This window comes from Pan paniscus, chromosome 19 (genome assembly GCF_029289425.2).
Source record: "Pan paniscus chromosome 19, NHGRI_mPanPan1-v2.0_pri, whole genome shotgun sequence".
Lineage (NCBI taxonomy): Eukaryota > Metazoa > Chordata > Mammalia > Primates > Hominidae > Pan > Pan paniscus.
Window position 1 is genome coordinate 28,680,593 of NC_073268.2, and position 16,061 is coordinate 28,696,653.

The following is a 16,061-nucleotide window of genomic DNA, read 5'->3' on the forward strand; positions in this document are numbered from 1 at the left end:
TGGGTAGAAGTGAGACAGCAACCAGCTCTCAGTTACACAGACAGATAATGAAAACAGTTTACTTTTTGCTCAATATGAGTTTGGCAAAGGCTTTCACGTAAACCGTTTCACTCCATCCTTATGGGGTATATAAAATCAGGCACTTTACACTCATTTTCTCTTTTCATCCTCATGCAACGCTGGGCACTAAATATCGTATGCTGTCATTTTGTTGATGAGGAAACTGACGCTCGAAGTAGTTAAATCCTTTGCCAAAGATCACACAGCTGCAGCCTGCCCCTTATTAAGTGCACACTTCGTGATGCCATGCACCCTGTTCAGTAATTTACAGGCGTTATTATCTCATTAAATCTCCCCAACAGTCACAGAATATCGGTATTCTTATTATCCCATTTACTGATGAGAAAAGTGGGTTCAGAGAGGGTGAGTGACTGGTCCAAGACCACACAGCCAGCAGGTGGCTGAGGCAGGACTCAAAGGGCTAGCAAAGGAGCAAGTCTGGAACTCAAACCCAGTTCTGACTCCAGCTCTGTGCTCCTTCTCTCGCACCCCGACCCTGGGTGGGGGCCTCGCTCCCCACCCAGCTGAAACAATCAACGACCCTCTGGTAGACCAGGACTTCTCTTCATCAAAGTCTTAGGTAGCCACGCTTGCCAGGAGAAGGCCTTTCTTCCTTCACCCTCCCTGGACAGATCCGGGTCAACTGGAGGTGGCGGGCGAGAGCACCGATCCGCAGGGCGATGGCGGGCGCAGGGCGAGGCTGTGCAGCGAACGGAAGAGGCTCCGGGACCGCCTCGCGTTCCAGCAGCGGCGCGGGGTGGGTGGGGCGGGAGTGCCGGGCCTCCGCCCCCTCCGCCTGCCTTTCCTTCCTCCCTCCCTCGGTCCCCGGGGCCGGCGGACCCGCGGGCAGGCACTGCCCGGGCTGGACGACGTCTGGCCGGCTCCCGGCGAAGGGCAGCGGAGGAGCGGCCCAGAGCGCGCAGCTAGGGCACTGGCGACACCCCGGGACTGTCCCTCTCCGTGCGGGGGCGGCGCAGAGCAGTCCCATCCCCGGGGTCCCGGGCGCGGCTGACTGCCGGCTGGTTCCCTGCGCGCAGTAGCTCCCCGAGCCGGGCCGCACCGGAGGCGGCGAGATGGTCGCGCGCGTCGGCCTCCTGCTGCGCGCCCTGCAGCTGCTATTGTGGGGCCACCTGGACGCCCAGCCCGCGGAGCGCGGAGGCCAGGAGCTGCGCAAGGAGGCGGAGGTACGCCGTGTGTACCTGGCGGAGAGCGGTGCGTGTGCTTGAGACCTGTCAGAACTCGGCAGTCAGGCCACCCGGCAGTCCCCTGTGAGCAGACAATCTGCGTTACCCTACCCGTGTCCTCCGCCCCCTTCGCACTTGAACATAAAGAGCCGGGCAGTTTTTTCCCCGTGCCAGGCTGGAACCACACAGGCACGCGGATCCGCACTGATGGGCTGGGGTGGGTGCAGAGACAAGACCGGACAGACGGGCAAGAGCCCAGAGGGGACATCCTACCCTAGTTTGGCACGGGGCCACGCTCCCTCACCACCTAGGCTGGGGAGAATGAGGTTCATTCGTCGGATGCCCCCGAACCGTGTGGAAGCCTCAGTTTGGTGCTGTGGAGAGGGTACCGCTGGCTGGCCGGGACGCGGGACACAGCGCTGGCTTCCTGGCCGGGGACCGCCGCTGACCTGCTTTGGCAAGCCATTTAAACTGCTCAGAACTAGTTTTTCTGTCTGTAAAATGGGCAAGAGTAGTATACTCTCAAGAGTTGCTTCTAAGGAGCTTTAAACGGGGCTTCAGGACTGAACTTAAGGGGGCAGGAAGGTGAACCTTAGAGAGCTCCCTTTCCATTTTCTTGCTTTGGACTCAACTTGCTTGTTGTAGGTTGCGCAAGGGGAATTTTTTTGTGAGGTAGGGGTGGGGATCAATATAAGGCATCTATTTTCTAGATAAAAGTGTAGGCCGGACGCGGTGGCTCACGCCTGTAATCCCAGCACTTTGGGAGGCTGAGGCGGGCGGATAACCTTAGGTCAGGAGTTCGAGACCAGCCTGCCTAAAATGGTGAAACCCTGTCTTTATTAAAAATACAAAAATTAGCCAGACGTAGTGGCAGGCGCCTGTAATCCCAGCTACTCGGGAGGCTGAGATAGGAGAATCACTTGAACCCGGGAGGCAGACGTTGCAGTGAGCCGAGATCCTGCCATTGCACTGCAACCTGGGCGACAGAGTGAGACTCTGTCTCAAAAAAAAAAAAGTGGTTGTAATAACACAACAGTATCGTTTCTTTCCTCCCCCAAAGAAGCATGTCTGCTTGTGTTCTTACTTCTCAAGAATACGGCCAGGGTCTCCACTATTTTAAGGAGAAGGGATATGAACAGGTTTTGTTTTGTTTTTGTTTTGAGACAGAGTCTCGCTCTGTTGCCCGGGATGGAGTGCAATGGCTAGATCTCGGCTCACTGCAGCCTCTGCCTCCCGGGTTCAAGCGATTCTCCTGCCTCAGCCTCCCAAGTAGCTGGGATTATAGGCATGCACGATCATGCCAGGCTAATTTTTGTATTTTTAGTAAAGACGGGGTTTCACCATATTGGCCAGGCTGGCCTCGAACTCCTGACCTTAAGTGATCCGCCTGCCTTGGCTTCCCAAAATGCTGGGATTACAGGCGTGAGCCACTGCATCCAGCTGGAATATGAACAGGTTCTGAATTACTGAGCCCAATGCTCTGCCCTGAGACTCTTGCTCCTCTAAGAGCTTCTTTCCTGCCCTCAAACTGCCCGTTGAGAGCTTCTCAGTATCCTCCCTACTCCCCTTCCCTAGAAGGGCAAGCTGATTTGGGGAAACTGCAGAATGAAGAGGGCCCTCTCCGAATGCCTCATCCTTCCATCAGCCAGCTCCCATCACTACTGGGGAATATTTGGAAATGACCCTGCTTCAACAAGGGATCATCTCTCGTTGCCTTCCACCCCTCCCCTTCCTAGCACTGGGCTCTTGCTCTGTGCTCTCTGGTTTCTCTGCATATTCAGAGAAGCACTTTGTTTCTCTGCATATTCAGAGAAGCACTTTGTTTCTCTGAATTGAGACTCTTACAACATCAAGTACAGAGTCTTTGCAGCCCCAGGAGAAGGCTTCTGTCTGCCAAGCCAAGTCTTGTTAAGAGTCCCACCCCACCTCCCTGCAAGTGCGGGTCCCAGGCAATCCCTGGCAAGGGAACAGAGGCATATCTCTGCTGCCCATGCCTGTGGTGGCCCCAGATGGAGAGAATTTCATCTTGGGGTATGCTTGGGAAACTTAATATCCAGCAGATTGAGTTTCTTTCAGTCTATTTAACATAAATTTGGGGAAGGGGATTTTTAACTCTGAGAACAAGAAAATATTTTAAAAGCATAAAAACTCTGGAAATGTGTAATGGGTGTGTACGTGTCTCTATATGCCTATGCAAGCACACGTGTGTGTGTATATATACCTATATTACATATATACACACACAACTGGGGATGTGTCTATGTCTATATGTGTTTTTGTATGTGGTTAATTGCATGAGCTTCAGTGCCAGACAAACCCATACGTAAACCATGGATAACTCATTTAACCTCTATAAACCTCAGTTTTCTTCTCCATACAATGGGGGTTAATAATGCCTATTTCACAAGATTGTTGTATGGTTTCATTGAAATAACATATGTACAATGCCTAACACAGCTCATAAGACATAGAAAGCAGTCTATAAAAGGAAGTTGCTCTCAATGTTGTTATTACCTTTATCATTACTTTAGAGAACCGAGCTTCGGCTTAAAGCCTGGGTTTGAAGACTAGCTCCCCACAACAATAATACAGGACAAAATATGTAAGGCAACTATTTTCAGCATTGGACAACAGACAGCACAGAGCTGCAATTCCTAAAGAGAGTATTTTAGTTACTATGACTACATTACAAATTACCCCCAAAACTTAGTGAAGTAAAACAACCATTTATTAAGTTCACAGATAACTGTGAGTCGAAATTTCAAATAGGGCACATCAGTGCAGCTTGTCTCCATTCTACAGTGTCTGGGGCTGGCATCATCTGAAGTGTGTTTAGATATCTGGCAGTCGATGCTGGCTGTTGGCTGGTGGCCTCAGTTATTTTTCACATGGACCTATCCACACGGTCTGTCCGTGTGGGCTAGTTTGGGCTTCCTTATAACATGGTGTCTGGGTCCTGGGGATGAGTGTTGGGAGCGGGGAGAAGAGAGAGGAACTATATCCTTTTTATGACCTACTATTGCTTCTACTGCACTCCATTGGCTAGAGCAGTCACAGCTGCCTCCCAGGTTCAAGGGGAGGGAACATAGACCCCACGATTGCTGAGAGGAGTGTTAAAGTCACATCGTGAGAAGAACGTGGGAATGGGAGATACTGTTGTGTCGTTTAGGGAACAATCATCCACAGAAGGAAAACCTAGAAAGTGAGCCCCACAGTTGCCCCAGTTCTTTGCTTGGAGACAATTCCCGACTGCAGTGCGGGGAACTAGACCTCAAGCAGAACACAGCAGTCCTGCTGTGCTGAGTGACAAAGCTCAGCATTCAGGGCTGTTGAAGTAGCTGGAATCTGTGGAGCGGTGCATCACAGAGGAGGGAGCTATACTGAAGGGGGTTCCCATAAGTCTGTATGGGGTTCACTGCAAGTCCTTGCCTGGGGACTGTGCTAGCACGTGTAGGGTGAGACTGTGTGATGCTTACCAGAGAACAGCTGCTATGTGATTGAGAACAGGAAAAAAAGACTGGAGAAGTTGAGCAGTTCTGGAAGATATTGGCAGTCTGGGCCAGCCAAAATGGAAAAAAACTCTTTAACACCCTGGGCATCTATGTAAAACACCAGCAATGCCATGCTTTAGGTGTAAGCACCATGAACTAGAGTAAGACCTACTCTAACAAAGCTTGGAAATGAGTAAACATAAAACACTTATTTCCCTTGTCATAATTTCTGTAAAAGACAACTGGCTGCTTAAAGCAAAATAATAACATCATAAATTGGACTTTATTTTTATTTTTTGAGACAGCCATGGCTCACTGCGGCCTCAATCTCCTGGGCTCAAGTGATCCTCCTGCTTCAGCCTCCTGAGTACCTGGAACTACAGACACGCACCACCATGCCCAACTAATTCTAAAATATTTTTGTAGAGATGAGGGCTCCCCATGTTGCCCAGGCTGGTCTCAAACTCCTGGACTTAAGCAATCCTCCTGCCTCAGCCTTCCAAAGTGCTGGGATTAAGGCTGGAAATCTACTATTCTACAATAGTAGAATTTTATTTGCCCACCCCTGCTTCCCTTGGCCAGGTGCTGTGCCACTGTCATAACTACTTCTTTTACATGTGTTTTAAAGTCCAACTTATGGCCATGCCCCCTTATGGCCATAAGTTGGACTTTAAAACACATGTAAAAGTAGCAGTTATGACAATGGCACAAGGCAAGCGGGGGCAGGTAAATGGAATTCTACTATTGTAAGATTAGTACATCTGTGGCTGGGCACAGTGACTCATGCCTGTAATCCCAGCACTTTGGGAGGCTGGGGCTGGAGGATTGCTTGAGCCGAGGAGTTTGAGAGCAGCCTGGGCAACATAGACAGACCCTGTCTCTACACATTTAAAAAAAAAAACATTAATACATTTGTGAATTGGAATGTCAGTGTGAAGTGGGAAATGGGATGTGTCGAGTGGGAAGTGAGAGATGGAGGTTTCACTATGTTGGCCAGGCTGGTTTCGAACTCCTGACCTCAAATGATCTGCCTGCCTTGGGCTCCCAAATTGCTGGGATCACAGACTTGAACCACCATACCCAGCCTCTACAGACTAATTTCTGTGTATATATATTTGGATATCCTGGACATTTCATATAAATGGGATCATATTATATGTGGCCTTTTGGAACTGGATAGTTGGAAACTTTAACACCACTCTCCCAATAATGAATAGAAAAAATAGACCAAAAAAATCAGTCAGGATGTAGCAGACTTGAACAATACCGTAAACCTTCTTGACCTAATTGATGTTGATAGAAAACTACACTTGAGAACTCCAGATACACATTCTTTTCAGGTGCATATCAATAATTTACCAACTGAGACCATAGGCTGGGCCATAAAATAAGTCTCAGTTCATTTAAAAAATTTAAATTTTGCAAAAGGCTGGGTGTGGTGGCTCATGCCTGTAATCCCAGCACTTTGGGAGGCTGAGGCAGGTGGATCACCTGAGATCAGGAGTTCGAGACTAGCCTGGCCAACATTGTGAAACCCCGTCTCTACTAAAAATACAAAAATTAGCCAGCCATGGTGGTGTATGCCTGTAATTCCAGCTACTCAGGAGGCAGAGACAGGAGAATTGCTTGAAACCAGGAGGCGGAGGTTGCAGTGAGCCGAGATCGCGCCACTGCACTCCAGCTTGAGCAGAGCGAGACTCCGTCTTTAAAAAAAAAAAAAAATTAATTAAATGTTGCAAATTATGTTTTCTTACCAAAACAGAACTAATTTTAAAATCAGTAACAATAAGACATCTAGCAAAGCCCCAGATATTTGGAAATTAAACAACACACTCCTAAATTACCCATGAGTTGATTCAGAAATCATCAGAGCAATGAAACTAAATAATAATGAAAATACAACATTTCATACCAATATTTGTGGGATGCAGCTAAAGCAGTGCTTTAAATGAAATTCACAGCTTTAAATTCCTATAGTAAGAAAGAAGAAAAGTTTTAGGTCAATGATTTAAGCTTCCACTTTAAGAATCTGAAGAAAGAACAAATTAAATCAAAACGGCACAGGAAAGAAAGAAATAATAAAAAACAACTGTGTGATCATAGAGTTCCTTCACTTGGCTGCGGTTTCCTCTCCTGTAAAATAAGAGGGCTAAATTTCTTAAATGACTTCTAAGATTCTCTCTAGCTCTAACACTGTTTGGCTTTGGTGTGCTTGTATGCTTGTTCCTCTATATATGTGTGTGCCTGTGTGTGTATATACATCATCTTCCTCTGTGTCCATGTCTGTCTGTCTGGATGTGCCTGTGTTCTCAAGTCTCTGTGTGTATTCCTGTACCCTGTGTACATGGTTCTGTGTCCCCTCTGTGCACACAATGTAACAAAGTTGAGGCCTTTCCAGAGTGGGCTTTGCCAGGGAGGAGATTAAGTGCTTACAAAGCTGTGTTGTGAACAAACAAGTTCATTGTTGCAACTTAGGAACAAGTTCAGTGGGCAACTTAGGAAAACTAGAGCTGCTCACAGCACTAGTAAGTAGGAAGAGCATGCTCTGCTGAGTTGCAAGATTGAGAATTAACAGATGACATCATCACCCTGTCCCCCACTCCCATTCCAAGCCAGACACTGTCCTGTGCTTGGGTAACACAGATTCCCAAGGGCTCTATCTATCATTTGCTTTGCTTGGACCTTCTTTAGAACAGCCAGGCAGTAATTTCAGGACCTGCCTTCCACTGGGTGGTCTAGCTATATCTGTATAGCTACTCCCAGTGTGCCAGTACCAGGAGCTGGATAGTTTGTTTCTCCAGGGAGACACTGGAGCTTCTGTGGAGTATCCACCCCCAGATGCAGTGTCTGTTTCTCATACCCCAGAGCCATTCGTTTGACTTTTTGTGAGTCAGAAACCCAGAAGCCTGGGTGTGGAAGCCGTTCCCAAGAACTTAGCTCAGTGACTCATGGGTATAGGGTGAACAGAAGTGCAGAAGAGGCTCTGAAGGGTCCTAGAGGACCACAGTTGGTGGAAAAGCACTTGTCTAGCCAATTACCAGGATTTGGGTAGTGGAAGCATGACCCTAATAGCAGGGAGACATGGTTGGACAATATCTCCCTAAACCCACCCTTGATCAAGCCATTATTTTGTGCCCTAAACTTAGCCCCACAAGTCTCGTGAGAACCATGAGTCCATATGGTATAGTTATTTGGCATTAGAGAAAGAGTACAAGATGTGGTCTGGATAAAGACTAACTGGCTAGTGTTTTCCATCTTCCTTAAGGGCAGAAAATGAAAGGAGGGCTGGCCACAATGGCTCATGATGGCTGTAATCCCAGCACTTTGGGAGGCCAAGGTAGAAGGATCATTTGAGGCCAGGAGTTCGAGACCAGCCTGGGCAACATAGAGAGACCCCCATCTCTACAAAAATTAAAAAATTAGCCAGGCACGATGGCACATGCCTGTAGTCCGAGCTACTCAGGAGGCTGAGGTACAAGGATCACTTGAGCCCAGGAAGTCAAGGTTTGTAGTGAGCTGTGATCATGCCACTGCATTCCAGCCAGGGCGACGAGCAAGACTGTATCTCAAAAAAAAAAAAAAAAAAGGAAAAGAAAAAAAGAGTGAGAGAGAGAGAAAGAAGGAGCAGGGATTATAGCAAGAGGTATCTAGGTTACACCTAGACAGAACTTTGTGACTATAAGACTAAGGACAAAGGGGCTGGGTGCAGTGGCTCACACCTGTAATCCCAGCACTTTGGGAGGCCAAGTTAGGTGGATCACTTGAGGTCAGGAGTTTGAGACCAGCCTGGCCAGCATGGCAAAGCCCCATCTCTACTAAAAATACAAAATTAGCCGGGCATGGTGTGTACGCCTGTAATCCCAGATAGTCGGGAGACTGAGGCAGGAGAATCGCTTGTGCCCAGGAGGCGGAGATTGCAGTGAGCTGAAGTCACGCCACTGCACTCCAGCCTGGGCAACAGAACAAGACTCTGACTAAAAAACAAAACAAAACAAACAAACAAAAAAACTGAAGGACAAAAGAAAGAAGGAGAAAAAGAAAGGGAGTCAGGCAGAGGGAAGGGGAAGCCTTTACCCAAAATAAAGGAAAGGAGCTGAGTTAACCCCACTGCCCTGAAGTCTTCACTAGCTCCCAGGAGCCAGAGGGTGAAAGCAGAGCATTCTGGTAGCAGATGTTTATCTTTACACAGGAACATGCTTCAGTCCTGTCAAATGCCTCTGGCCTGTTAGACGACCTGTTCTGGCTGTGATGGAAAACAGGATCCCAGCCCCTATTTGAAAGCCAGAGCCCACTGCCTGAGCAACTTCTTTCCTCTGCTCTAACCCTGAACTTTCTTGTAAAGCAGATAAGAGAAATCCAGCCAGAAACACCCCAGTTTGACCTTTTTCTTAATTGAGAGTCAGCTCCCCAGTAGAGAGAGCAGCTTGGCCCTTGCCCCTTTAGTTTTAAAGCCTCTGAGTCACTTGTTTAAATGTAAAATAAAATATCCTAGGGTAGATGTCAGAGGATCAGATTAGAGTACTGGTTCTGTCACACACTAGATCACTTTGGTAAGACACTACACTCCCCTGAGACTTAATTTCCTCATCTTTAAAATGGGAATAGCAACACCTGTCCTGTCTATATTCTTGCAAGATCATTGTGAGATTCAAAGAAGGTGTGATATCTTTAAAAAGCTCTACAGTTGCCTGGTCTTATTGTGCTCCTGACTACCAGAAAATATTTTCATATGTAGAACACATCAAGGCAGAATACCAGCTATCATTCATCTTTTTTTTTTTTTTTTTTGTAGAGACAGGATCTCACTATGAGGCTGGTCTCGAAATCCTGGCCTCAAGAAATCTTCCTGCCCCAGCCTTCCAAAGTGCTAGGATTGCAGACGTGAGCCACTACGCCTTGCCATCCTTTGCATCTTGACTTGGCTAATAATGCCAAAGATACACTTGAATGATAAGCACAATCTCAAATAGTCACTATGGGAACTAAAATAATAATAAAATGTAACATGAGATGGAGTATATCATAGGTAAAGTGACAGTTTCTGCATGCATTTGGCAATTTTTAAATCCTTAATTTCATTTCTGCTGCTGAAATTCTGTGATATGGAGGATGTCTAAGAAGGTGAGTCCTGGCTGGGCATGGTGGCTCACACCTGTAATCTCAGCACTTTGGGAGGCCAAGGTGGGCAGATCACCTGAGGTCAGGAGTTTGAGACCAACCTGGCTAACATGGTGAAACCCCGTTTCTACTAAAAATACAAAAAATTACCCAGGCGTAGTGGCGCACGCCTGTAATCCCAGCTACTCGAGAGGCTGAGGCAAGAGAATCACTTGAACCCAGGAGGCAGAGGTTGCAGTGAGCTGAGATCATGCCATTGCACTCCAGCTTGGGCAACAAGAAGCGAAACTCCATGTCAAAAAAAAAAACAACAAGAAGGTGAGTACTACACGCTTACCTACCAAATGTCCCTTCCAGCAATAAAGCTCCATGAACATAGAGGTAAAAATAACATTGTTAATGGGGCAACTGTCATAAAGCTTTCCCAGACCATCTTCTTAGATGTTGATGATGCTCCTGTGAGAAAGGTAAAACAGTATTCTTTCTCCCATTTTATACATTGGGGCACAGAAAGATTAAGTAACTTTGTCTTAGTTTACACAGCTAGTCAGTTGCAGAAGCAGGGATAGAATAACGGATAGAGCTGGAATATATATTAGAGCTCTAATAATCTAATCTGGCTGGGCGCGGTGGCTCAAGCCTGTAATCCCAGCACTTTGGGAGGCCGAGGCAAGGCGGATCACGAGGTCAAGAGATCGAGACCATGCTGCCTGAAACGGTGAAACCCGGTCTCTACTAAAAATACAAAAAAATTAGCCGGGCATGGTTGTGGGCGCCTGTAGTCCCTGCTACTCGGGAGGTTGAGGCAGGAGAATGGTGTGAACTCGGGAGGCGGAGCTTGCAGTGAACTGAGATCTCGCCACTGCACTCCAGCCTGGGTGACAGAGTGAGACTCTGTCTCAATAATAGTAATAATCCAACCTCCTAATTTTATAGAAGAGGAAACTGAAGCTCAGAGAGGCACAGGACTTACCTAAGGACATACAGTTAGCCATAGTACCAGGAATAACACTCAAGACTCTCAGTCCAGTGCCCTTGCCCTGCCAGTTCAATGATGCAGACTTCCTGACTCAGGCCTTGGGTTCATTTTGCTGCACCTTATCATTGGTCCTGCCCTGCGCAGAAATGGCCAAAATTTCCCTTCCCTCAGGCACTAAATAGGCTAGGCTATATGCACCCTCCCAGGACAAGTCAGGACTGATGCAGGCCTAGAATCCCTAGCACTGTGTGATTCCACCAAGCTGGCTGGGTCCCAGGAGAACTAGTTCCATTTTACCCAGACTCCACAGCCACTCCCAGGGACTTTCAGAGGTGACTCCCCAGGAAAGTGGTCCCAGCCCTAAGCAAGGGGGTAAGGCATGTTGGCACAAGCTTTTAGGCCAGAGTAGGGTGAGTCACCTAAGGGTCACAGCCTTCCAGCTTCCTCTCCATTCAGCTCAAGCCTTGGGCTCCCTAAGAGAGAGGACGGGTGGAAAATAGAGAAGAGAGAAAACCTGGTCCTTGAACTTCAAGGCCAGGAGGAGTGGTCTAGACTCTGCCTCCTTGAAGTGGGGCAGGAATGGTGCCAGGTGGAACTCAGAGAGTCCTTAAGAGAACCACTGAACAAGCCCCCAGGACAATGGAAGCCTAGAAGGAAAATGGCCCCCAAGAGGGTTTGTGGTCAAGCTGGGGTAAGAACTGGAGCTCCACCTCCCGGTTTTGTGTCTTCTCCTGGGATCCCTTTGTCATGCTGCCACTCCTCCACCCTGACCCCACACCCCTGCTCCTTCTACTGTGCAGAGTAGACCATTTCTCTTACCTTTGCAGGAGGAAACTGAGGCATGAAAAATGCCTCACAGAAGAGGGTTAGGGACACCTCCAGGAGCAGAGGGAGTTTCAACCCCACCACCTCCTCACCCGGGAAGTTGGATCTGCCTCCACTCCACAGAATGTGAGAGCACCCAGCCCTGACAGCATTAAGGAGCCCCTTCCTGTATGTGTTTTAAATTTTTTTGAATATACACATGTTAAGCATAAAAGTATAAGGGAGCCCATAAATCCTGATAATCCCTGTTATAATACTTCAGTGCTTTTTTTTTTTTTTTTGGAAATGGAGTCTTGCTCTTGTCGCCCAGGCTGGAGTGCAATGGCGTGATATCAGCTCACGGCAACCTCCACCTCCCGGGTTCCAGCGATTCTCCTGCCTCAGCCTCCCGAGTAGCTGAGATTACAGGCAGTGACCACCATGCCTAGCTAATTTTTTGTATTTTTAGTAGAGACGGGGTTTCACCGTGTTAGCCAGGCTGGCCTTGAACTCCTGCCCTCAAGTGATCCACCTGCCTCGGCCTCCCAAAGTGCTGGGATTACAGGCGTGACTGCGCACAGCCACTTCAGTGCTTTTATAGAAATACAAAATGTCAAATTCTTAAAATTTCTTTTTCTCATTCTTTCAGTGGCTCTGCTTGGCTCGTGTCCCGGGGACATGCTCATTCTGCTTACTGAGATTTTAACTCTGCCTTGCAACCTACAGGGTCCCAGAGGCGAGTTAGGAAGAAAGGCCCAGGACTTCCCCTCTGAGGGACCCCTGAAAAAGGCCCTCACCCCCAACCCCCATCCTGCCCTCCACCCCGTCTTGCCTGCCAGAGTACTAGGCACAGCAGCCCAGCCAGGAAACAAGAGACGCCGCCAGTTAATTTCCCCTCCCTCCCACTCTGTCCAAGGCTTCAGAGTTCCAGAACCGGAGCCAACTCCCTGATAAGGGCTGGGTGTGTTTGTGGAGAGAGGCACAAGGGAGTGCCAGCCATGCCGACCTGTGACCTGGTCTCTCCCAAGTCACTCACCTAGCAAAACTGCCTCTAAGGAGACATTAATTCCCTGGCTACCTTTAGAAAGTCCTCTGTCCATCCTCCCCAAGGGAAAGGGAGGGGACAAGGAAGAGAACCAGGCAACCAGCTGAGGTCAGGCAAGTCTGAGACAGAAGCACCTGAATTGAGAACAGAGGTGTAACTGCCATGTTCAAAGCAGTTCCCTTTTTACAGATGGATTGCATTCCAAAAGTCTGTTGTTAACGTTCCCTCTAAGGTAAATCAACCAGATCAATTGTTTATTGAGCATTTACTATGTACCAGGCACTATGCTAAATGTGCATTCTTTTATTTAGTCCTTCTGAGAACGCTGAATAAGATCAAGAATAAATTGAACTTATTCTCACTTTGTGGGTAAAGAAAGAGGGGCTTAGACAGATTAAATAATTTGTCCCCAGCTGGCTGGATGTGGTGGCTCACGCCTGTAGTCCCAGCACTTTGGGAGGCTGAGGCAGGGGGATCACAAGGTCAGGATATCAAGACCATCCTGGGTAACACGGTGAAACCCCGTCTCTACTAAAAATACAAAAAATTAGCCGGGCATCGTGGCAGGTGCCTGTAGTCCCAGCTACTTGGGAGGCTGAGGCAGGAGAATGGCGTGAACCCTGGAGGCAGAGCTTGCAGTGAGCTGAGATGGCGCCACTGCACTCCAGCCTGGGCGACAGAGCGAGACTCCATCTCAAAAAATAAAAATTAAAAAAAAATAATTTGTCCCCAGCCATCTGGCAGAGTCAGGGTTGGGAACAGATTTTCATTCCCAAACCTGGTGGCTATACCGTGATGCCACACGATTTTGAGCAGGAAATAACTTCCCAAATTAAGCCACCAGAACACTTTCAATCCATTATGCATCCAAAAATAGTGTACATTTGCAAAGGGAAAAAAGGAAACAATAGTTCTGAAATACTAATGAATTAATGCAGAAAAACAATGAAATGGACTAGGAAAGTTATGCAGAATGAGGAGTCTATGAAAAGTTACTTTATTGAGAAGAGGATGTGGAGGTTGCTGAAAATTAATGTGAATTAAATCCACAAGGGGAAGCTGGATACTTGCAAAGATTTAGGGGTTTGCTGGTCTTAGTATCTAGCTTCATTCCCAACTTGTGCATTTTCCTTGAGACAGCAGCTATGATTGGAATTATTTTGAGTTAAGAAATACAGCATGGTGGCTGGGCGCGGTGGCTCACGCCTGTAATCCCAGCACTTTGGTAGGCTGAGGCGGGCGGATCATGAGGTCAGGAGATTGAGACCATCCTGGCTAACATGGTGAAACCCCGTCTGTACTAAAAATACAAAAACAAAATTAGCTGGGTGTGGTGGCGGGCGCCTGTAGTCCTAGTTACTTGGGAGGCTGAGGCAGGAGAGTGGCGTGAACCCAGGAGATGAAGCTTGCAGTGAGCCAAGATCACGTCACTGTACACCAGCCTGGGCGACAGAGCGAGACTCTGTCTCAAAAAAAAAAAAAAAAGAGAGAAATACAACATGGTAGGCAAGGTGGCATGCAGCACCTGTAGTCCTAGCTATTCAAGAGGCTATAGGAAGGTCACCTGAGTCCAGGAGTTTGAGGCTGTGGTGAGCAATGATCATGCCGGTGAATAGCCACTGCACTCCAGCCAGGGCAACATAGTGAGACCCCCATCTCTAAAACATAAAACATAAAAAAGGAAAAGAAAAGAAAAAAGAAATACAGCAAAGAAAATAGGGGTAAGAGAAGAAGACAGAAAATTATTTCTGTATAGGTAACACAACAAGGAGGGGTAAAAATTGAGGCTATGTAGGTAGAAGAATTCTCCGTGTAGAAGAATTATGCAGCTGAGGCAACATTCTTTTTTATCCAAGGTGACATTTATGTAACTTTATCAGTGAGAAGGGCAAGCAGGGAGCCAAGTGCATTGTCTGCCCAAAGGGTAGAACTGGTGATAGGTGAGAATAATAGTCACACTTTTCTCTCCACTGGCCTCAAATAACTTGATTACTGAGAGAACAGCTTCCAGGTGTGTTAGGGTAGGCAGAGTCAAAGGTACCTGGACCCTGAGATGTTCTCAATTATACCAATTTCCCCAGAGGAGCTCGTCCTGGTCCACAGCTTTATATCACCTACATGCTGAAATATTCAGGCTGCTGCTTTGAGCTCTAGGATCATACAGCCAGTGCCACTTTGAAATCTCCAAGGTAATCTTAAACCCACGCACCCCCATCTGTACCTCCTGCAGGCTTCCTCATACATTAAATAGCATCACCTTCCAAGCCAAAAACTTAGGAGCATCCTGGATTTCTGTCTTTCATTCCCCACCAATTAATCCATCAGCAGGACTAAAACAAACCTACACTTCTTATCCTGGCTGACAGCCCTGCCTCTCTCTCTGACTTCATCTCACGCTCTGTTTCTTCACACTTGCTGTGCTCCAGCCTTCCTTCTGTTCCTTAAACATGTCGCTGTCATTCTTAGCCTAGGGCTTTTGGATTTGCTGTTTCCTCTGTCGGGAACACCCTTTCCCACCTCATTGCATGGCAAGCTTCTCATTCTTTAGGACTCAGATTACGTATCAGCTCCTCAGAGACTCGACTCCTTCCTGACCTTCCGATGTGAAGTTTCTTTAAATTATTCTCAGTCATATCACTTGGTTTATTTTCTTCATAGTACCAATTTATGTCCTTTATTTATTTACTTTTTTTTTTTTTCTTTTCGAGACAGGGTCTTGCTCTGTCGCCCAGGCTGGAGTGCAGCGGCGTGATCTCGGCTCACTACAACCTCTGCCTCCCAGGTTCAAGTGATTCTCATGCCTCAGCCTCCAGAGTAGTTGGGACAACAGGTACCCACCACCACGCCCAGCTAATTTTTGTGTTTTTAGTAGAGATGAGGTTTCGCCATGTTGGCCAGGCTGGTCTCGAACTCCTGACCTCAGGTGATGTGCCCACCTCGGCCTCTCAAGGTGCTGGGATTACAGGCATGAGCCACTGTGCCTGGTTTAGGGATGTCTTATTTTTTATTGTACCTAGCAGGGTACCTAGTACATTGCATTAATTAACGAATGAATAAAAGAAGCTTTCTAATTCAAAAAATACATCTTTTAGAGAGTCAAGTTTTTATATCAATTATAAGGTTAGTGGTAAGTGCATTTGTTGTTCTAGGACCTTTAATATAGCTACATTTGGGCTGGGCACGGTGGCTTACGCCTGTAATCCCAGCACTTTGGGAGGCTGAGGTGGGTGGACCGCCTGAGGTCAGGAGTTCAAGACTAGCCTAGCCAACATGGTGAAACCCCATCTCTACTAAATACAAGAAATTACCCAGGCATGGTGGTGCATGCCTGTAATCCCAGCTACTTGGGAGGCTGAGGCAGGAGAATTGCTTGAACCCGG

At 47.5% G+C, this 16,061-nt stretch overlaps 1 protein-coding gene across 7 annotated transcripts in view; it reads left to right on the forward strand.

The window, feature by feature from the left end:
• Nucleotides 1-752: 752 nt before the first annotated feature.
• MMP28 (matrix metallopeptidase 28) overlaps nt 753-16,061 on the forward strand; it is a 29,597-nt gene continuing 14,288 nt past the window's right edge. For 4 of the 7 annotated variants that reach the window (XM_003817976.4, XM_034942069.3, XM_034942070.3 and 1 more), the window contains exon 1: nt 753-1,244. In XM_003817976.4, coding sequence (XP_003818024.1) covers nt 1,134-1,244 — 111 coding nt within the window. In that variant the 5' untranslated portion in view covers nt 753-1,133. Of the gene's footprint in view, nt 1,329-11,659; nt 11,826-13,147; nt 15,512-16,061 lie in introns of those variants that run through there. The other 3 variants (XM_014342058.5, XM_034942071.3, XM_055102049.2) reach the window with 3 other exon arrangements.